General features: G+C 43.9%; 1 protein-coding gene and 1 long non-coding RNA gene across 2 annotated transcripts in view; one reads left to right on the top strand and one right to left on the bottom strand.

Annotated features, from left to right (window-relative positions):
- Positions 1-22,973, bottom strand: part of PSTPIP1 (proline-serine-threonine phosphatase interacting protein 1) — a 193,645-nt gene that overhangs the window by 93,113 nt on the left and 77,559 nt on the right. Inside the window, exon 2 of the mRNA XM_075345475.1 lies at positions 22,530-22,630. Coding sequence (XP_075201590.1) covers positions 22,530-22,630 — 101 coding nt within the window. The remainder of the gene's footprint in view (positions 1-22,529; positions 22,631-22,973) is intronic.
- LOC142303774 (uncharacterized) overlaps positions 1-22,973 on the top strand; it is a 116,530-nt gene that overhangs the window by 89,906 nt on the left and 3,651 nt on the right. The gene's annotated exons all lie outside the window — the stretch shown is intronic.

The following is a 22,973-nucleotide window of genomic DNA, read 5'->3' as shown; positions in this document are numbered from 1 at the left end:
AAAGATTGTTGAAAAAAAAAAAAGGTCTGATGTCATTTCCTTCTTCAATATGTTCTTCATTCTCCACTAGTGTATGCAGGAGAGCAGACAGCTGCAGAACTACAAGACTCAGCATACTCCACCCACTAGTGGATGCAGGAGAGCAGACAGCAGCTGCAGAACTACAAGGCTCAGCATCCTCCATCCAATAGTGTATGCAGGAGAGCAGACAGCAGCTGTCAAACTACAAGGCTCAGCATCCTCCATCCAATAGTGTATGCAGGAGAGCAGACAGCAGCTGTCGAACTACAAGGCTCAGCATCCTCCATCCAGGACTGTATGCAGGATTTCTTTGCCTCCCCCCCCAAAAAAAATGATGTGGGCTTCGCCATATTTTTGTATGCTAGCCGGGTACAGCAGGCAGGTACAGGCTGCCCCCAATCCCTAGCTGCCTATTTGTACCCGGCTGGGAACCAAAAATATAGGGAAGCCCTTTTTTTTAATTATTTCATGAATTTCATGAAATAATTAAAAAAAAAATGACGTGGGCTTCGCCCAATTTTTGTGTCCAGCCAGGTACAACTAGGCAGCTGGGGATTGGAATCCGCAGCTCAGGGTGCCTAAGCTTTCTGTGCACCCCTGCTGCGAATTGCACTCCGCAGCCGCCCCAGAAAATGGCGCTTTCATCTTCTGGCGCTGTATCCAACTCTTCCAGCTGCCCTGATGCCGGGTGGCTCGCTGGGTAATAATGGGGTTAGGGCTAGCTTTATATTATCAACTGACCCTAAACCCGAAATTCATGGTGTCACGCCAATATTAGACATGGCCACCATGAATTTCTAGTAAAGATAAAAAAAATAAAAGCAACACACAGCAAAATATTGTTATTAGAAATAAAAACACAACACAATTAGTAACTCCATCTTTATTGAAATAAAGAACCCCCCTCCACAGTAATCCTGGGTCAAGGGTCCCGCACCATCCAATCCGGATCCAATATCATCTGATCGGTTTGCTGGAAGGCAAAACGATCAGATCATGTGTCAGGTCCAAGGGCCTGAATCACATGACACAGCAGCTGATTGTATAAACGGCTTTTATACAATCAGCTGATGCATCAGTGCAAAAAAAAAAATACACAGTTCAGTACAGCGTTGGACTGGTTACCAGAGGACTCTCCAGTAATGTCAGGCCTGGATTCAGGTACCTGCACTGCACTCCGGAGCTCTCACCTGAGCTCCAGATTGCAGCCGAGACTGTACAGCGAGCGAGCGCCGAGTGACTGATTCCCCAGCACTTGCAGTCAGTTCATGACAGCTGCAGACATCCCGGGCTAATCTCCGGTGCTCTCACCTGAACTCCGGAGATTAGCCCGGGATGTCTGCAGCTGTCACGAACTGACTGCAAGTGCCAGGGCATCAGTCACTCGGCGCTCGCTGTACAGTCTATGCTGATGCATCGGTGCAAAAACCCCACCCAAAAAAACACTACACACAGAGCTGCCGGTAATCATCTGATGAAGTCTCCTGGCGGCATCAGCTGATCGCCCGGCCGGCTGTAAAAAGTCGGCGTCACCGCGAGACTTACGATCAGCTGATGTGTCAGGTGACCACATCAGGTGATCACCGCTAGGTCCTCACCACCAGGTCCTGCAGCCATCGGACGTGCCTGGGAGCCGGCACACAGCCAGAGTGGGGGTGGCGGTACCGGGAAGAGGAGCTGGGAGCGGACATGGCACCGGGAGTCTGCAGACAGGTGAGTATGACATTTTTCTACTCTTCACTTTTGATTTAGCAGCCGCTTCCATCTCCCGCCCGTACATGGCGCCGCACGGGAGCTGACATGGCACAGGGCAGGAAATGGAAGCAGCGGTGGCGGTACCGGGAGATTTCACGCTTCTGTGTTTACTGACAGAAGGAATCCTCTTCTGTACATGTCACTATAGTACCCACCCCTTGCGTTTATAGCTGCGTTTTTAGTCATAAAAACGCACTAAAACGCAGCTATATTTGCAATTTGCGTTTCTCATTGCGTTTTTCAACATCCCATTGCACTCAATGGATGAAAAATGCGGTGAAAAACGCGGAAATAATTGACATGCTGCGTTTTTTTGGGCACTACAAAAACGCAGCTAAAAAAACGTTGTGTGCAGACAGCAAAAATGAAAACTCATAGACTTTGCCGGGGAAGCAAAGTCATGCAGTTTTCTGAGCAAAAACGCACCCGAAAAACGCGTAAAAACGCCGCGAAAAACGCACTGTGTGAACTTACCCTTAAATTGTCACCTGTATAAAAGACTCCTGTCCACTGACTCAAACAATCAGTCACACTCTAATCTCTACAACAGGGGCAAGACCAAAGAGATTTCTAAGGAAGGATGTCAGGGACAAGATCATAAACCTGCAGAAGGCTAGAATGGATTACATAAAGTAAGATGCTGGGTGAGAAGGAGACAACTGTTGGTGCAATAGTAAGAAAATGGAAGAAAAAATGAGTGTCAATCAACACCAATGCAAAATCTTGTATTCTCACAAGTTTTTCTGTAATTTTGCTATCTGTACTTTGAAATTCACTTACAACTGTAGGAAGGAGATGAGCTGCAGTATGATGCCTCACACAGTTTGTTGCCCCTCACAATTCTCCCCACCTCAGTATGATGTTCCCCACAGTACCTCAACACAATGTTACTCCCTGAAGCCCCACACATAGAAGTATAATGCCCCTGATAGTAATACCCACAAACAATATGATGCTCCCCACATTATGTTGCCCCAAATGTCCCCAACACAGTATAATGCCCCGTATTCCATGAGGAAGGTGAGAGATCAGCCTAAAACTGCATGGGAGGAACTTGTTAATGATCTCAAGGCAGCTGGGACCACTGTCACCAAGAAAACCATTGGTAACACATTACTCTGTAATGGCTTAAAATCCTGCAGTGCCCATAAAGTGCCACTGCTCAAGAAGGCACATGTGCAGGCCTGTCTGGAATTTGCCAGTGAATACCTGGATGCATCTGAGAGTGATTGGGAGAAGGTGCTGTGGTCAGATGAGACAAAAAACTGAGCTCTTTGGCCTTAACTCAACTTGCCGTGTTTGGAGGAAGAGAAATACTGCTTATGAGCCAAAGAACACCGTCCCTACTGTCAAGCATGGAGGTGGAAACATTATGTTTTGGCGGTGTTTCTCTGCTAAGGACACAGGACTACTTCATCAATAGGACAATGGATGGAGCCATGTACTGTAAAATCCTGAGTGACAACCTCATTCCCTCTTCCAGGACATTAAAAATGGGTCATGGCTGGATCTTCTAGCATGACAATGACCCAAAGGATACAGCCAAAGCAACAAAGGAGTGGCTCAAAAAGAAGCACATTAAAATCATGGAGTGGCCTAGCCAGTCTTCAGACCTTAATCCCATAGAAAACGTTTGGAGGGAGCTGAAGCTCTGAGTTGCCAAGCGACAGCTTCAAATTTTTAATGATTTAGAGATGATCTGCAAAGAGGAGTGGACCAAAATTCCTCCTGACATGTGCACAAACCTCATCATCAACTACATAAAACGTCTGACTGCTGTGGTTGCCAACAAGGGTTTTGCCAACAAGTATTGTCTTGTTTGCCAGAGGGATCAAATACTTATTTCTCTCTGCAAAATTTAAATACATTTTTATCATTCATACCATGTGATTTTCTGGATTTTATTGTGGATATTCTATCTTTCACTGTTAAAATTAACCTACCCTTAAAATTATAGACAGGTCATGTCTTTGTCAGTGGGCAAACTTACAAAAACAGGAAAGAATCAAATAATTATTTACTGTAGATTGAAGAGATGGTGAGGGCCGAGGGCAGGTATAAGTATGATGGTGATCTTAGGGAGGAAGTGGTATGGGATCAAATCAAATGCACAAGTAGTTAGGTGTGATTTGGAGAGAAATTTAGTAAACGTTTCTCCAGTGATGGTGGGAAAGAAGGTTATGGGTGAAAGCATTGGGCTGTTATATGGAGCGCTTGTGGTAGCTGTACATATAGCTTTGTCTGATGTGGTTGATCTTGTTTTTGAAATGTGTGGCAAAACCTTCTGCAGAAGTGAGGGCTGTAGGAGAGGGCAGGAGTGGATTGAAGAGGGAATTAAAAATATTGAATAACTGTTTTGGATTTTGAGATAGAGAAGATATGAGAGCTGTGACGCATTCTTGTTTAGCAGAGGTGAGGGCCGGCTTGAATATGAGAATTGCTTGTTTGAATGTGGTGAAGTTTTCTGTAGCTCTTATGAATACAACCGGCGCTAATACCCCTATAATGCTGTTGCTACTAGATTAGGGCAAGTTCTTCAAATTGCCTAAGAACACAGGTTATAACTATAAATAATAGTAATATTGGAGCCAATATTAAATCTGCTAAAACAGAAATACATATTGGGAGATTTTAAATTTTATTTATATTAGTCAGAAAATGGCCAACACTGTGGAATAATTTCTTATTTTGTAGTTACAGTTAAACCTAAAACAATACTGGGACCAAGAAATCAGTATATTACTACTTGTGTATACACTCCTTCCTTACATGCCATAAAATAAATACGTAAAAACCATTAGTTCGCTGAGGAAAACACTTTTTTTTGTCAGAAAATTGTGACCCAACTGGACATGCACCTAACCAATCCTTCACAATTAATTAGTAAACTTTAACGGTTGCCCCGGCCGGTAGCTAACCGATAAATATGAAGTAACAAATAATAATAAAAAGAAGTCAGATGGTGATACTCTGCAATCAGAGAAAAACTCCAAACAATTTCCTGATTTTTAGCTGTAATCAGATAGCAGTATCCTTTTCCTCTTGGCAAATTCCGTTTTATCGCAGTCAAATCAGAAAGAATAATTATAGTAAACGCGTACCCTGGGCAGTATATTGTTCTCAGTACCTTTGTTGCTGCAATCCCCTAAGCCCCGCTCTCCACGGTGTACTAGTCCCACTACACTACAGCAGAGTGCACCTGGGGTAGGAAGATGAAATAAACAGGCAGCTGTCTGGTATCATATGGGCAATCTATCTCGCCACACCGCTCACTCTCTAGTTTAAATATTTAGTTTGTGCCCTAGTTCTTCACTGCCATGAATCATACGTCTGCAGGCTGAAGATTGAGGATAATACTCCTAAGGCAGAGTTAGGCCTAAGCCACACGGCGAGAAAATCGGTGCGAGTGGAGTGCGATAAAACATCGCATTCCCCTCGGACCAATTCTAGCCTGTGTGACAGCACACATGAGCGATTATTTTCTCAGCCCTAATCGGACCGAGAAAACAATCGCAGCATGCTGCGATTGTAATCCGAGACTCTTTCTCTCGCACCCATTCAAGTGAATGGGGCGAGAGAAAAATCGCACTGCACTCGCGGTACACCGGTGTACTGCCAGTGCAATGCGAGAATGTCTATAGCCGGCTACACAGGCGAGAGGGAGAGAAATCCCTCCCTCCCCTCCTGAGTGCCGGCCCGCCCCCCGCAGCTGAGGTCTGCTCGCACGAACGGACCTCAGTTGCAAGGACACAAGCATGAGACTCGGCTCTGCTGTACTGCCAGCACGAGCCGAGTCTCATGCAAGGGGATCGCAGTAGTCCTCGTGTGGCCCCGGCCTTAGGTGGATTCTGTCACCACCCAGGGTGTGGATGAATTCAACCAGAGTATGTGCTAAATTATCCGCTAAATTGATATCAGAAAAAGACATTAAATGAATCTGGTAGAGCTTCTTCTGAAAGCTGCAAATAGATAAAGCTGAGCTGTTCTGCAACGCGTGTTTTGGGGACTATCGCTGTCCTCTTCTTCAAGGATAGCCCAGCTGAAAGGCCTGGCCCCTTATATTGAGTCCTCCTCTATTAGTAACTAGCTGTACTACCGGGCTTCGCCCAGGTTAGTAACTGTTGTTAACAAAATAGAATGCATTAACAAAAATGTATTCTGCACACAAAAAACATAAAACAAATAGATAGAAATGTATTTATTAAAAGGCAAAAACTCACAACATATATTTCAACACCACAGATATTCCACACAGATTTAACTAAATTGGCCAAGTAATGTGCTCTGTCTGTCTCTTTCCAGGTCTGTCTCTTTCCCCGTCTGCCTGTCTCTGTCTGTCTCTTTTTTTGTCTGTCTCTATCTCTCTGTTTCTTTCCCCGTCTGTCTCTTTTCAGGTCTGTCTCTTTCCCAGGTCTGTCTCTTTCCCAGGTCTGTCTCTTTCCCAGGTCTGTCTCTTTCCCCGTCTGTCTTCCTGTCTCTTTGTCTGTGTTTTTTCCTGTCTGTCTCTTTCCCTGTTTGCCTGTCTCCCCGTCTCTTTGTCTGTGTCTTTTCCTGTCTGTCTCTTTCCCTGTCTGCCTGTCTCTGTCTGTCTCTTTCATTGTCTGTCTCTATTTCTCTGTCTCTTTCCCCGTCTGTCTCTATCAAGGTCTCCTTCCCTGTCTACCTGTCTCTGTCCCTGTCTGCATGTCTGTCTGTCTCTTTCCCAATCTGTCTCTTTCCAGGTCTGTCTTTTTCCAGGTCTGTCTCTTTCCCCGTCTTTCTCTGTCTGTCTCTTTCACGGCCTGTCTGTGTCTGTCTCTTTCCCTGTCTGTCTCTATCTCTCTGTCTATTTTTCTGTCTGTCTCTCTGTCTGTCTCTATCCATCTCCCCACTGACATCTTATTACCTCACATTTTAGCTTCTTAAACTATGAATGTCTTTTGTTCCTATAGCAACCAATCACAGCTCCTACAAATAACCTGTAGTTCCAGGCTCCATTTACTTTAATGGAGGCATGTTTTGTTGAGAGTAACTGTAAAGTCCCGGGTTAAATTTTCCTGTCAAAACATAGTCTACGACGTTCCCTGGGTCACATGAGGTGTCTGTGCAAAATTTCGTGATTGTAAATGCGATGGTGCGGATACACTTTTCGTTTCACTTTTTCCCCCATTATGTAGATAGGGGCAAAATTAATTGGTAAATTGGAACGCGCAGGGTTAAAATTTCGCCTCACAACATAGCCTATGACGCTCTCGGGGTCCAGACGTGTGAGTGTGCAAAATTTTCTGGCTGTAGCTGCGACGGTGCAGATGCCAATCCCGGACATACATACATACATACATACATACATACATACACACATACACACATTCGCCTTTATATATTAGATTCCACACAAAGCCTTAAACATTTTTTATAACCAACTGCATAAATATAAATTAACCACAAGCACCATTATTTACAATCATAAACTTCATATGAATTTTATGAAAAAAAAAAATTAAAAATTCAAAAATCAGCATCCAATAAACAATCTCCAAAAAACAAATTTACAGATGTGTACATAAATATATAAATGAATGGCATAAAACCAATCCATACAATACGATTCCTACAATATAATACATACCATCCCTTTTTGATCTTTTTAGTTTGTTTTTGTTTTTTTAGGTCTTTTTTTTAGATAGTTTTTTCTAGAGAGTTTTTGGAGGATTTTTTGGGGAGTTTGTAAGAAGTGATCTATTTTATTTGATTGTAAACATATTCAAGATTTTCAAAGTTTATAAAAATAAATAATTAAATGCAAACAATTCAATTTCATTATGCAACACAGGCTTTAATTAATTCATTTCAAATATCAATTCACTTTCAATTCTGGCCATTTTTTAATAAAATTGCCCCCCTTCCAATCTCTCAACTTTTTGTATGCTCCAAACCTCTGATCCAGAGAAAGATCCCCCATGTTTACTAGCATATTGTTTGGACATGGGGTGTTTGAGGCATTTATTATTTATATTTCTGACATGCTCTCCTATTCGTTTGTATAGTGGTCTAACAGTTCTTCCTATGTATTTATTTTTACAAGGGCACTGTATGCAATAGATAACCCATTTTGTACAACATATAATGAGGTTTCTAACGTTAACTACCTTATTCCCTTTTTTTAAGGTTCTGTTTCGTTTATTAGGTATGTTCTTGCAAATAATACACTTTTGGCATGGATAGAACCCTTTATTTCCAGCATAATTCCCAATGCTACATCGGTTGGAAATAGGATTCTTAATGGTTGGGGCTACCATATTCCCTATATTTTTATTTTTCCTGTAGGTAAATATAGGTAGGAGAACATAAGGTCTCCCAGTACCTTGTATTCTTTTAATAAATGCCAATATTTATTGAGAATCTTTCTCAAAATTTTCATCTGTCCATTATATTGTAAAATAATAGGTATATCCATATTATCTGGCAATTCTTGGACATTTTCATCCCCTTTCTTGTGGAATAAATCACCCCTTGGGATTTTTTTTAGCTTCCTGATAGACCTTTTCTAGGAATTCCACTTCATACCCTTTTCTTCAAATGTGTTAGTTAATCTTGCTGCTTCTATTTCAAAATCCCCTATTTTGCTACAATTCATGTGTGCCCTCATGTATTGACTTTTGGGTACATTCAACAGCCAACTAGATAAATGACAGCTGTTCAGAGAAATGTAGCTATTCCTGTCTGTAGGTTTGCTGTAGGGCCTTGTATGAATTTCACCTTTTCCAATAAAAATATTGACATCCAAAAAATTGATCTGTTCCCTATTACACGTGGAGGTAAACTGTAGGTGATACTCATTAAGGTTTAAATCATCTAAAAACTCCTGTAATGACTGATTGTCCCCGGTCCATATGAACAAAATATCGTCAATGAACCGGCACCAGAGGACCAGATTCTCCCAAAATACCCCACCGGGGTAAATGATGGACCCCACCCACCTCCCCATATATAGGTTGCCGTAACTCAGGGCGAATCTGGTCTCCATGGCTGTGCCCCACTGTTGTAAGTAGTAATGGCTACCTTCACAAAAAAAATTATGATTTACAAAAAATTTAATGCAGTCCCCCAAGAAGGTAATTTGACTACTAGAATACATCCCAGATTTGGTGAGGAAGTATTGTGACTCCTCACACCCTTTCTGATGCTTGATGCTTGTATACAATGCAGTTACATCTATAGACCACAGAATGAAATCATCCTCTCATTTAATGTCCTGTATTAACTACAGTACTTGAGTGCTGTCTTTAAGATAGGCTGGCAGAAAAGTGACACATTTTTGGAGATGACAATCAACAAATCTCAAGAGATTGGCTGTCAAACAGCTAATTCCCGACATAATAGGGCGTCCTGGTGGATCCTGTAATGACTTGTGCACTTTTGGGATGTAGTAAAAAAACGCCATCCGCGGGAATTGATTTTTAATGAAGAACGCTTCTTCCTTATTAAGGATACCGTCTGCTGATCCTCGATGAACCAAAGAGGCTAATTCCCCTTTGAATTGGCTTATTGGATCCGCATCTAATAATTTATAAATTCTTTCATCTCCTAGTAGGGGGGCGGATTAATCTTTATATTTCCTTGCATCCATCACCACTATCCCCCCTCCTTTATCTGCAGGTCGTATTACAATTTCTTTATTATCTTGTAATTGTTTCAAAGCATGTCTTTCCTTTGGCATTAAATTGTCTCTTATATTTTGCCTATTTTTCATCAACATAATATCATTTGTGACGCATTTTTGAAATGTTAAGAGTGCAGCTGAATACTCATTAATTGGGTGAAAATTAGACTTGCATTTTAAATTGGCGTGAGAAAGCATCGCGTTCACATTAAAAATTTGATGACTTTTAGGATTTTTTTAAAAATATTTTTTTAAAGCCAATTTATGCATAAATTGTTTTACTCCTATAAAGGCTTGAAATCTATTAAATCGAGTGAAGGGGCGAATTTTAACCCTTTCTGTAGCAGTAATGTTTCATTTTTTGTTAATTCATATTGATTCAGATTAAATATTTTCTGGAGGTCATTTATTGTATTACTATCCTTTTTCTTTTTGGAGAATGGCCCGCCCCTACATCCCCTCTTGCGTTTCTTCTTTTCACCATGTAAAAATCCAAAGTTTTTGTTTTTTTATTGCTACTACTACTCGTCCTATGGGGGGTTATGATAAATTCCAGTCTTTCTAGTTGCCTGACTAGTAGTTCGATTGTTAGGTACCCCCTCTCTAGAACCCCCGGTATTAGCAATTGCTTCCTCGATTAACTCCATTGGTGCAGTGGATACAGCAATGCTTCTCCCCGTGTTTAAAATAGTGCCAGAATCCAAAAGTGAAGTACCCCTACCTGAATTGGATTGACTTTTATTAATATTATCCCTCAGGTTGCTATATATAGTTACAACTCGGGTCAATGGTATATTTGACTCTTGGGTGTTCTGCACAGAGGTTTTCATTGGGGTCAAGTGTACTAAAAAAATCTTCCAATACCTCATCCTTCAAATTAGAAGTACATACAACTTCATCAATAATTTCAAACTGACTGTTATCTAGTGTCTCCCTCCTAACTGGTACTAGCTGGAACTCCAAAAACCTCCCATACTTTTTTTTTCTTTTCTCTCAATAATTTCTCTTTTGTTTGAATCCGTTTTGCAATATTTATGGATAAATTAATAATTTCTGAATTATTCTGATAGGGTTTAATTTCCTCAAAGAGCTGTATAATTAAATTTTTACTATTAATAATCTGGGATTTTCAATTGTCAATAATGAATTGTACTGTCTGTCGGGAAAAATCCTTAAATAGTTGTCCCTACTCCACCAAGGTTTTAGGGTCACCTATATTACCTGAAAGGGATTTTGATACTATTAGACCTTTAGGGATAATATCCGCTAATAGGTACCTCTCCAAGTGACTACATCCCACATGTCACGCATTTCTTTCAGGAGTAATTGCTCTAATTCCCTAAGTTTCCTTTTAATGTTGGGGATATAATCTTGGTTAAATTGGTAACATTACATTAAAGACCTCATTTCATGTTGTACAAAAGGGATTATCTATTGCATACAGTGCCCTTGTAAAAAGAAATACATTCAAATGAATAGGGGAGTGTGGCACCCCTGAGGCTTCAGTCGCCACAAGGTACTGCACCTCACCAGACTCGGGTGCCAGTGAAGCTTCAAGCTGCAGGGACTCACAGAACACGGTGGAAGGAGGAAGGACTCACTGAAAAAAACACCTGTTCTGACCTCTGAACTATCCGGAATCGGCTGGAGCCCATGACAGCAGAGTCTGGCAGTCCAATGGATGTGACATCTCAGTGAGTAAAGAACTTTAACTACAATCCCTGTGTCGTCCCCTCCTTCCAACGCCTTAGCTGCGCAGCAGCCGAAGTGGACTACTACATCCAACCTCCCTGTGGGCCTGAGCTCTGCCTGTGGAGAGCTGTATCAACTTAGCTGCACTACCACCAGCTCTCAGAGGAAACCCCTTGCAGCGGTGGCTCCCATACTATAGCTGCATACCACAGGTGGTGTCATGAATAACTACTCCTATCATCCCCATCTCCCCTTTTTTTATTGACACCGACAGGGTCACAGGACAGGGCCAGGCCACTGTGAAATGCTAAACCGACTCCGGCCCGGTGGTGAGTAACCCTCTCCAAGACCCCGTGGGCACGTTAGGAGCATTTCAGAAATATAAATAATAAATGCCTCAAACACCCCCTGTACAAACATTATGCTAATAAGCATGGGGGATCTTTCTCTGGATCAGAGGTTTGGGGCATACAAAAAGTTGGGAGAGATTGGAGGGGGGGGGGGCAATTTTATTAAATAAAAATGTCCAGATTTGAAAGTGAATGGATATTTGAAATGAATTAATTAAAGCCTAATGGGTTAAAAATGAAATTGAATTGTTTGCATTTAATTAATTATTTTTATAAACTCTGAAAATCTTCAATATATTTACAATCAACTAAAATATATCACTTATTACAAACTCCAAAAAATTCCTCCAAAACCTCTCTTGAAAGACTCTCAAACAAAAACAAAAAAACATGAAAAAACTAAAAAAACTTTTAAAAAAAGACTAAAAAAAAATCAAAAAAGGAATGGTATGTATAATATTGCCATTAGTTTTTTGGAGATTCTTTATTGGATGCTGATTTTTTTTCATTTTTAATTTTTTTAATGTTTTGATAAAATTCATATGAAGTTTAAGATTGTAAATAATGAGGCATGTGGTAACTTTATATTTACGCAAGTTGGTTTTAAATTTTTTTTTAAGGCTTAGTGCGGAATTACTAATAGAGGAGGATCGTATATGAGGGGCCAGGCCAGGGTAAACGCTCACTATAATTATTCTTTCTGATTTGACTGCGATAAAACGGAATTTTCCAAGAGGAAAAGGATACTGCTATCTGATTACAGCTAAAAATCAGGAAATTGTTTGTAGTTTTTCTCTGACCGCAGAGTATCACTATCGGACTACTTTTTAATATGATTATTTTTATTATTATTATTATTATTGGTATTATTTTTTACTTTTATATTTATCGGTTAGCTACCGGCCGGGGCGACCTTTAAATTTTACAAATTAATTGTGAAGGATTGGTTAGGTGCCTACCCAATTGGGACACATTTATCGGACAAAAAAAGTGTTTTCCTCAGCGAACTAATGGTTTATGTGTATTTATTTTATGGCATATCAAAAAAGAGTGTATACACAAGTAGTAATTTACTGATTTCTTGGTCCCAGTATTATTTTTAGGTTTAACTGTGTAACTACAGAATCAGGAATTATTCCAAAGTGTTGGCTATTTTCTGACTAATATAAATAAAATTTAAAATCTCCCTATATGTACTTCTGTTTGTGCAGGTAGAATATTAATATTGGCTCCAAGTTTTCTATAAGTATGTATTCTTGCAGCACCACTCTGCAACCCTGGATGCTTGTAGCAGGTTACTTGTGAGGTTGGTGTGCCTTGGTTGTCTATTGATTTGTTGCCCTCTGCTGTGTTTGTGAGGCTCAAGCAATACAATAGTTGATGCCAGTGTGGCGTTATAGAAAACGATGTCTGTATCTGTGATGTGAAGTGAAGTCAGAGAGTATGTGAGTGTTAAGGTGTGAGAGATCTCTGTGGGAATGTGCTAAATGCTGGGCTTGTAGAGCATGTGAAGGCGACTGATGAAAATGTTTGTGTCAAGGATCATAGCTTGGGAGATCACGCAGATATCCCACCGCTGTCACTGTTTGTCATGAAGAGCACTCTGCTGCCTTCAATTGTCAGGATAATACCCAACGTTTAATGAATAAGGCTATGGCTAGTTTCGCTACTAGGGTGATTATTGGTTAACTCAAAGTGATTGTATAGTAACACAACTGGTTCCAACGTATGGAACATACAGTACATACACACCTCGGTACGGTCACTGCCAAGTTCCACACTAACCCAAGACAAACTACTAGCTGCCACCACCATTCATTCTTACAGGCTGATTGCATACTCATTAAAGGTAAAGTATGGCTTCAGGGATGCGATTTATGGAGCAAGAGGAATTAAATTATTACATTTTATATATTTAATCGAAAAATTATGCAGTGTTTATAAAATAAACAAAAGATGTTACAGAGGGGACAAAACAATACAGTATATACAATTACATAAAATATAAGGGATAACAAAATCAAAGTACTAAACTTGTGTCACAGAAATGGTTCAGATTTATGACGGGAAGACCTCCAATCACATGTGGAACAATCCTACACAGCAGTGTATCTTCCTGGTTTTAAACAAGGATCATAATTTGGCATTTACTTTTATTCAGACATGCTACTCTCACACACCTCCTCTCTGGTAACTCATAACATGGCTGGTCATAGGATGTAGCTTCGGTCTCTATAAAATTACGAGATTACAAACTTTCATAACAGGGAGATCCCAGGTGGAAGATATCAGGTCAGGTTTCTTATCACGATTTTACTATTCTACAGAGATGAAACATGGTATGGATAGCATCATCCATCTATCTAAAATTAATTTGGGAGTGATGTGCTGATCACAGAATTATATAACAATATGCATTATCTGCCCCTCAGGATTACAATGAAAAGGTATCTCCCATAAAATCATATCTAGAGTATATAAACCCCAATATTCATCATTGACCACTTTCTCCAAAAAAACTCTACGATACTGCTTTGAGCAACGGAAGCTGTTTCCTTTGGAAGTGTAGTTCTCCACCTCTGAATACTCAAACCCAGCAGATAACCAGTTGAATTACCTATCCACACCAGAGGATCCTACTTCAATGGAGATGGAAATGTCAGCTCTCTCTCTACTTCCTATGTTTTAATTACCCTCTCTTTCCCTAGCTATAACTAATCCCATATGTTTGATATGGGATGAAGATGACTATGGGATTTACAATCTGTGACAGTCAGTGTAGGGTGGTCAAACAGGGAGAGGTTAGGTCATGAAGGTTAAACAGAGAGCAGAGGCATGTAAAAATAAGGTCTAGTGAGTGTCCTTGTGGGTGGGTGGTGGTGGAGGACCATTGTGAGAGACCAAAGGATGAAGCAGGTGACAAAAGTTTGGTGGCTGCTCAATAGTGGGTGTAAATGGATTTATTTAAATCACCCTTGATAATGATGGGAATGTCAGCAAATAGAAAGTGGAGAAACCAGGTGAATAAGTGATTGATAAAGGCAGTTGCAAGTGTGGCGCCCTGGACAAGCCAGGTCGTCACAGAACTACACCAACACACCCCACCCCGGTTAGGCACACCAAAGCCAAACACAAAATCCTTGTTGCCTTCCTCCAGGGGCTGATGTCCACACCAGGGGGTGGGCCAGGCGGTTGGTCCCGCCCACCGAGTTCACAGTCCTGGAGGCGGGAAAAGGAAAGAGGAGTAGAGTTTTGAGGTGAAAGTGAGAGGACGTAAAGTGGTAGAGGAGCAGTCTGAAGGTGGTCCGGGTGTGTGGCCCGGACGGAACAGCAAGGTTGGCAGACGGTGGTGACCGTCTGCAGGAGAAGCTTATTGGAGCAAACCGTAAGGACCGTGGACGGGCGGTGGCCCGGCGGTACCGGATCGGCGAGCAAAGAGAAGCCAGCACCATCCGGCAGGGCTTACGGACCCCGACAAGGCTAGGAGTCGCCGTTGAATTTGGCAAATCCGTTAGCGAAGGGAACCTCCAGGGTTTCCCAGCAGTCAAGACCCGATTGAAGGCGACAGTTCAAACCGTAAAGGGAAACACAGTCACCGCCAAGGCTACAGTTCCCAGGGCCAGAGCCTGCGGGCAAAAGGGGCTCCTTCAGCACCCATCCAAGCTGGGGAGAGGGTTACTGGTGGGAACCCATTGGAACCGTACACACTACACAGGTGCAGGGAAAGGCAGTCACCATCAACCTGCCAGGAGGAGAAACACCGCAGCCGTCTGTGGGACCCGTCCATCCAGCCGTTTGTTTTACTGGAGACTTTGCATTCATCATTGGCTGAGTGAGTACCACCGTGCCGTGCGGCACAGCGCTGCCCCCGAGACCCTGCACCTCACCAGGCCCCGTAACCCGCCTGCCATTCCTACCCAATCCCTCACCGGGCCCCGGGACAACCAACCCCCTACCCACGGAGGGGAGAACCAACATCCAAGCTGCTCCCTGTCATCGCTCCCGGGATTCCCGTCCGGAGCAGCGGTGGTGTCACCAATCTCACCACAACCGTGGGTGGCGTCACGGACAATATCCCTAAACCAAACCACCTCCTTTCACTCACAGGCGAGGAACGCCGCTCGAGTCCCCGGGATCCGGCCCACCGCTCGAGCCACCACCGAGCAGCAGCAGCCGGACCCGAGCAGTGGGTGAGGGCAGCGTGCCCTCCTCCGCCCGCGACACAAGGCCTGAAATTCGGTATATGACAATCACTTGAATGTTGGAGGGAGAGTTGGATGTGGGCAGAATATATAATATTTCAAAGGAAGGGAGAGTAAGGTAGAGTAGAGGTGGGATTGAGTTACAATTGTTAGAAAGGAGAAGTCTGACTCCTCTACCATGTTTATTGTCAGAGTGATGAGTTTTGGTAACGTAAAGCCCACGTAACACAGCGCAGCAGGGGAGTTTGTAGCAAAGAGTGTCAGCCATGTACCCACATAACGTAAATTCTGCCTTTTATCTGTGACGCCCTGGCCGGGCCAGGTAGTCACAGATAGGCCCCTGCACTACAGCTTTCCCTCACAGGTGACATCAGCCAACCTCAAAACCCTAGATGGACACACCAGGGGGCGGAACAAGGCGGTTAGAAGACACCCACGAAGGAGTATGGACAGCCCGGGGCGGGAAAGTAAACAGATCAGTTTAGAGTTCAAGTTGGAGAGACGTGTGGGCTGGAGCTGTGTGCAGCTCCAGTAGAGGCGAATACCCCAAATTGAACGGCGCCAGGGTAGGAGCCCTGGTGTCTTTGGCTAGGAGGCAGACGGCGGTCTCCGTCTGCAGGAGCCGGGAAGACGGCTCGGTGGAACTGAGGTGGACCGGGACAGGGTAGTGGCCCGCTGGTACCGACCCGGGGAACCGACTCGGAAACTGGAGCACACAGGGGGGTACTCGGACCCTGAAGCAAAGTCCAGAAGCTACTGGAACTGGTTAATTCACCGATTGAGGCCAGGACTAGAGGTCCTGTCCCACCCAAAGTCCCTATTAGAAGACAACAGACCAACGAGGGGGATAAAAGGCTACCGCCAGAGCTCAGAGATCCCACGGGCCAGCGTCTGCGGGCAAGGGCTCCTTAGGCCACATCCAGCCGGGAGCGGACTCCTGAAGTTGCAAGCACAGGAAGTCCACCATTACACAAAGGTGCAGGGGCAAGATAGAGACCACCAGCCAGGTGGGGGGACCAGAACGCAGCCGGCTGCGGGCACCGACCACCATCACCTTGGTTTACCAGAGACTTGTGTGTTTCCTTCAATAGTGAGTACACCAGCACTCTGCGGTCGCCCATATCCCTGCACCACAAAACCCTCAACGGGTCCCAGGGCCACCATCCCTGCCCACAGAGGGGTTAACAACTTGCTGAATAACATCTCCCCCGGGTGCCCCGTCACTACAGCGGTGGTGTCCAACCTCACCACATACCGTGGGTGGCGTCACGAACTTAATACTGCTCAGCCCGTACATATACGTCCTACATCCATTACTACAAACCCCCTTTTTTGATCGAAGTGACCGTGAGACTCCCGGGTCCGGAGACCCTCGAGCCACCCACAGAAGGTCCGGATCCGAGCAGCTCGGCTGCTGCGAGTGGGGCAGCACACCTCCACTATTTTTTTTTGCCCCGAAAATCTGCTGCAGTTATCACTTCAAGCAAAGTGTGTGTTATTTCATAAAAATTCCTGCCTACTGCGCAATAAAAAAAGATGCGGAAGTGGTCATTTTTCCATTAATTTTCACTATAGATTTGAAAATGGGAGCCAGAGAAAATGCATGCAACATTGAATTTATGGAATCCAAGTATTTATGAGTTAAAAAGGCACTAAAGGAGATTTATCAGGATTTCACACCCAAAACTGCCAAAAAAAACAACAAAAACTCAATAAACAGAACAGTTTGTTTCTGCCATAGGGTACTTGACTTTAGTGTGCGGTCAACTATATATTTATTTAAGTGTATATAATAATACCTTTATAACAGTATGTACACTACTAAAAAATTAAAAGAACACATGGGCGTCACATTATAACTCCTAGTCAAGTAATATCAAGGTGATATCAGTATGTACAGTTAGGAAGCATAAGCAATAGGGAAGTAGTTTTGGTTGTTTAGGTGCAAATGCGGTTGACAACATATACTCTGTATATGGTATCAGCAAGACAACATCCAAAAGGGAATCATTTTCTGGTGATGGCCACTGACTATAACTCCTTTTATCCTTTCTGATTGATTTATCCAGTTTTGCATTTTGCTAATGTCCTTATCACTATTGTTCCCATAAGGCTGTGCCTACAGGCTATTTAGGGAGCTAGGTAGTTCAGCTCCCCCAGGATGGTACATCAATATGCGCCGTTGTAGGATTGCTGTGTTTCCCAGCACAGTCTCACAAGCATGGAGCAGATACCAGGACATGGGCTGTTACATGGAGAGAAACAGACGGAGGAAAAGAATGGCATCAACCCAGCAGAAAACATATATCTGCTCCTTTGAGTGAAGAGGAATTGGAGGAGCACTGCCAGAGGCTGAGCCCTACAAAATGACCTCCAGTCGGCTACTGGTCAGAAGCAGATTCTGGGGACATGACATCCTGTACTGACACCTCTGTTCACAGTCTAGCACTGTGCAGCTGGGTGGCAGGTCCACTTCTGATGCACTTCCTCTTCACATCAGAAAAAGTTCACACCGAGCATATGTGACAGATGTGAAGTAGTCAGGAGATGCTGTGGTGAATGTTGCACTGTGGTGGCTGGCAACTTCATTCTGCATGACTTGTTTGGTGAGTCAGTAATGGTTGGGAAAGACATAGGGGTACTTCACACACAGCGAGATCGCTACTGAGATCGCTGCTGAGTCACGTTTTTTGTGACCTCATTAGCGATCTCGCTGTGTGTGACACTGAGCAGCGATCTGGCCGCTGCTGTGAGATCGCTGCTCGTTACACACAGCCCTGGTTCATTTTTTTATTGTTGCTCTCCCGCTGATAAGCACACATCGCTGTGTGTGACAGCGAGAGAGCAACAATCCTGAATGTGCAGGGAGCAGGAGCCGGCGTCTGACAGCCTGCGGTAAGCTGTAACCAAGGTAAACATCGGGTAACCAAGGTGGTTACCCTATATTTACTTTCGTTACCAGCCTCCGCAGCTCTCACGCTGCCAGTGCCGGCTCCTGCTCCCTGCACACGCTAAGCTAAGTGGTGTGCGCTGGTAACTAAGGTAAACATCAGGTAACCATACCCGATGTTTACCTTAGTTACCAGTGTCCACAGCTTCCAGACGTCGGCTCCGTGCAAGCGCAGCGTCGCTTGCACGTCGCTGCTGGCTGGGGGCTGGTCACTGGTCGCTGGTGAGATCTGCCTGTTTGACAGCTCACCAGCGACCATGTAGCGATGCAGCAGCGATCCTGACCAGGTCAGATCACTGGTGGGATCGCTGCTGCGTCGCTAAAGTGTGACGGTACCCATACGGTATCTATCTTTGAAAGGTCGCAAAAACGTCCACGTTATTATCAGTGGTTCCCTGACTATTGTTAGGCACTGGGATGAAATCCTAAGAGTTATTGCCAGGCCTTACACTGATGCAGTGGGCCCTGAGGTCCTCCTGGTGCAGGACAATACCCTGCCTCTTCTGACCAGAGTGTGTAGGCAATTCCTCTAAGTCTTGAGATGACAGTTGTTATTGATAAGATTCTATGATGACGGTAGGATGAGGATCAACAGGCAGAAGGAGGAGCTTGAGGCAGAGGGAGGAGCTAGAAGAAAAGCTCCGCCTCCTCCTCCCTCTTCTATCTACACAGAATCTAATCAGTAACAACGGCCATCTCCTATCTCAGAAATGGGAAAATCTTTACTGAATGCATATTTTCTCAGAATTGAGACTTTTGATAATGACTGATCAATTCTAGAAGAGAAAGAAGCAAAGAAGCATATTGAATTATGATATAAAAATTTAAACGATGGTTACACTTTAAGTGTTCCCTTAATTTTTTGGGGAGAGGTGTATTTACACAGAGTACAAGCACATCTGCATAGAATAAAACAACACTTTATAACTCACATATACACACATGGTCAAAATTGTTGGTACCCCTCGTTTAATGAAAGAAAAACCCACAAAGGTCACAGAAATAACTTGAATCTGACAAAACTAATAATAAATAAAAACATCTATGAAAATGAGAAAATGAAAGTCAGACATTGCTTTGTAACCATGCTTCAACAGAATTAAAAAAAAAAATAAAACTCATGAAATCGGCCTGGACAGAAATGATGATACCTTCCTTAACTTAATATGTGGTTGCACAACCTTTTGAGGCAATCACTGCAATCAAACGATTCCTGTAACTGTCAATGAGACTTATGCACCTCTCAACAGGTATTTTGGCCCATACCTCAAGAGCAAACTGCTCCAGTTGTCCTGTGTTTGAAGGTTGTCTTTTTCAGACGGCATGTTTCAGCTCTTTCCAAAGATGCTCAAGAGGATTTAGGTCAGGGTTCATAGAAGGCCACTTCCGAACAGTCCAATGTTTTCCTCTTAGCCATTCTTAGGTGTTTTTAGCTGTGTGTTTTGGGTCATTATCTTGTTGCAAAACCTATGACCTGCGACTGAGACCCAGCTTTCTGAGACTGGGCAGCACATTTCTCTCTAGAATCCCTTGATAGTCTTGAGATTGTGATGCCCTGGCAAAACCAGGTAGTCACACATTAGGCCCCTGCACAACACCTTCCCTCACAGGGTTACATACAGCCGACCTGACACCCTAGTCATCCACCTCAGGGCAAGACAGGCACATCAGTGGGCGGGACCAGGCGGTTAGGGAACGCCCACCTAGGGGTCTAGACAGCCCGGGGCAGGAAAACAAACAGTGTTGAGCTTGAGTTTGGAGGTTGAAGTGGGCCCGGGGCAGGAAAACAAACAGTGTTGAGCTTGAGTTTGGAGGTTGAAGTGGAGAGTGGAGTGGAGTAGAGAGGAGTTAGGCTGGGGCTAGGTGTAGTTCTAGCAGAGGAGAAGCTCAAGTTGAATGGTGCCAGGGTTGGAGCCCTGGTACCTTGGCTAGGTGGCAGACGGTGGTCCCCGTTGGCAGGCGATGGGGAAGATGGCAGCCGGATATCCGAGGTGGACCGGGACAGGGTTGGAGCCCGCCGGTACCGACACCAGAGACCCGACCCAGAAACCGTGCACAGAGGGGGTACTCGGACCCTGAAACCAGGACCGGAACCAACGGTCTAGCTAATCAACCGATTTAGGGCAGGATTTTAGGTCCTGTCCCAACCAAAGTCCCAAAAGCAGACAACCACCCACAGAGAGGGATAGGGCAACCGCCAGGACCCATAGATCCCACGGGTCAGCGTCAGCGGGCACGGCTCCTCAGGTACACAAAAAGCCGGGAGCGGACTCCCGTGTTCCATACCGGGAAGTCCAAACAAACAACAGAACTAGTGCAGAGGAAAAGACGGCGACCACCAGGTGGGGGACCAGAGTACAACCGTCCGCGGCAGCCGGCCACCAGCACCTTGGTTTACCAAAAGACTCGTGTGAGTAACCAAACACTCCCTGGTACGTCCGGGCGCGCAGGCCCCTGCCATCGCCATACCCTGCACAGAGACACTGGGTCCCGGGGCAACCATCCCTACCCACAGAGGGGTTAACATCCAGCTGCCACTACATCTCCCCCAGGTGTCCCACAACAGCAGCAGTGGTGTCCCACTTCACACACCGTGGGTAGCGTCACAAACTGAATACGGCCAAGCCCGTACAACTACGTCCCCCTTTTCATTTGAGGTGTCCGTGTGACCCCCGGGTCCAGAGGATCCCTCGAGCCACACAGCGGGTCCGGATCCGAGCAGCCCGGCTGCTACAAGTGTGGGGACGGCACAAGATTTCATTGTACCCTGCACAGATTCAAAACACTCTTTACTAGATGCAGCAAAGCAGCCCTAGAACATAACAGAGCCTCCTCCATGTTTCACAGTAGGGACAGTGTTCTTTTCTTGATATGCTTCATATTTCCATCTGTGAACATAGAGGTGATGTGCCTTGCCAAAAAATTCCATTTTTGTCTCCTCTGTCTATAGGACATTCTCCCAGAAGCTTTGTGGCTTGTCAACATGTAGTTTGTCAAATTCCAGTCTGGCTTTTTTATGGTTTTTTTTCCATAATGATATCCTCCTTGGTCGTCTCCCATGAAGTCCACTTTGGTTCAAAGAACGACGGATGGTGCGATCTGACACTGATGATCCTTGAGCTTGAAGTTCACCTTTAATCCGTGTAGAAGTTTTTCTGGGCTTTTTTCTTAAGATTCGTATTATCCGTCTCTTTGATTTGTCATCAACTTTCCTCCTGCGGCCACGTCCAGTTAGGTTACCTATAGACCCATGGATCTTAAATTTCTGAATATTATGTGCAACTGTATTCACAGGAACATCAAGCTGCTTGGAGATGGTCTTATAACCTATACCTTTAACATGATTGTCTATAATTTTCTTTCTAATTTCCTGAGACAACTCTTTCCTTCGCATCCTCTGGTCCATGTTGAGTGTGGTACACACCATGTCACCAAACAGCACAGTGAGTATCTGTAGCCCTATATACAGGGCCACTGGACTGATTACAAGATTGTAGACACCTGTGATGCTAATTAGTGGACACACCTTGATTTAACATGTCCCTTTTGTCACATTACTTTCAGGGGTACCATCATTTCTGTCCAGGCCTATTTCATGACTTTTTTTTAACAAATTCTGTGGAAGCATGGTTACAAAGCAATGTCTGACTTTCATCTGATCATTTTTATATATTTTTAATTTATTATTACTTTTGTCAGATTCAAGTTATTTCTATGACCATTGTGGGATTTTCTTTCATTAAACGAGGGGTACCAACAATTTTGACCACATGTGTAAATATGTTTTTTATACAGACACCATATAAGTCAGAGTACTATAATTGTAGTGACAGCGTTGCTGATGTACTATAAAACTAATATAGGAGCCACGTTCTTGTAACATATGAAAAACAAAAAAATAATGTATTAATTTTTACCTTTGCTTCAGTAGGTCCTCTACATCCTTACAAAATTTCCTCCCATCTCGTAATCTTTGAATTATAACTTCATATCCTGTATTGAGAATCAAATCTGTACACTGGGAAGAAAAAAAAAAGATGCTTCAGGCTTTGCCCAAATATCCATTTCACATTCCGTTTGTAGCATTTTGAGGAATAAACTGTCACACCAGGTATGCGTATGAGGGAGTACCAAGTGAGTGGTGAAAGGGAAGGGAAACCCTGTGTCTACAGAAGGGGGAGAAGGTGACCCCTGACCAAACCTACAGCTGGTTCCTGGAGTCCCTCACCACCCTAGATAAGTTCTGCACTTATTCGCTGAGCCGGATACCTGACCCCAAGTATCCCTAGAGCTGGACCCTAAATAGGGAACGGATGGAATGAGCTCTTCATCAACCCCACTGAACAGTAAAGGAAGACACA

Source organism: Anomaloglossus baeobatrachus, chromosome 4 (genome assembly GCF_048569485.1).
Source record: "Anomaloglossus baeobatrachus isolate aAnoBae1 chromosome 4, aAnoBae1.hap1, whole genome shotgun sequence".
NCBI classification, from domain to species: Eukaryota; Metazoa; Chordata; class Amphibia; order Anura; family Aromobatidae; genus Anomaloglossus; species Anomaloglossus baeobatrachus.
This window is presented reverse-complemented; position numbering and strand designations above follow the sequence as displayed.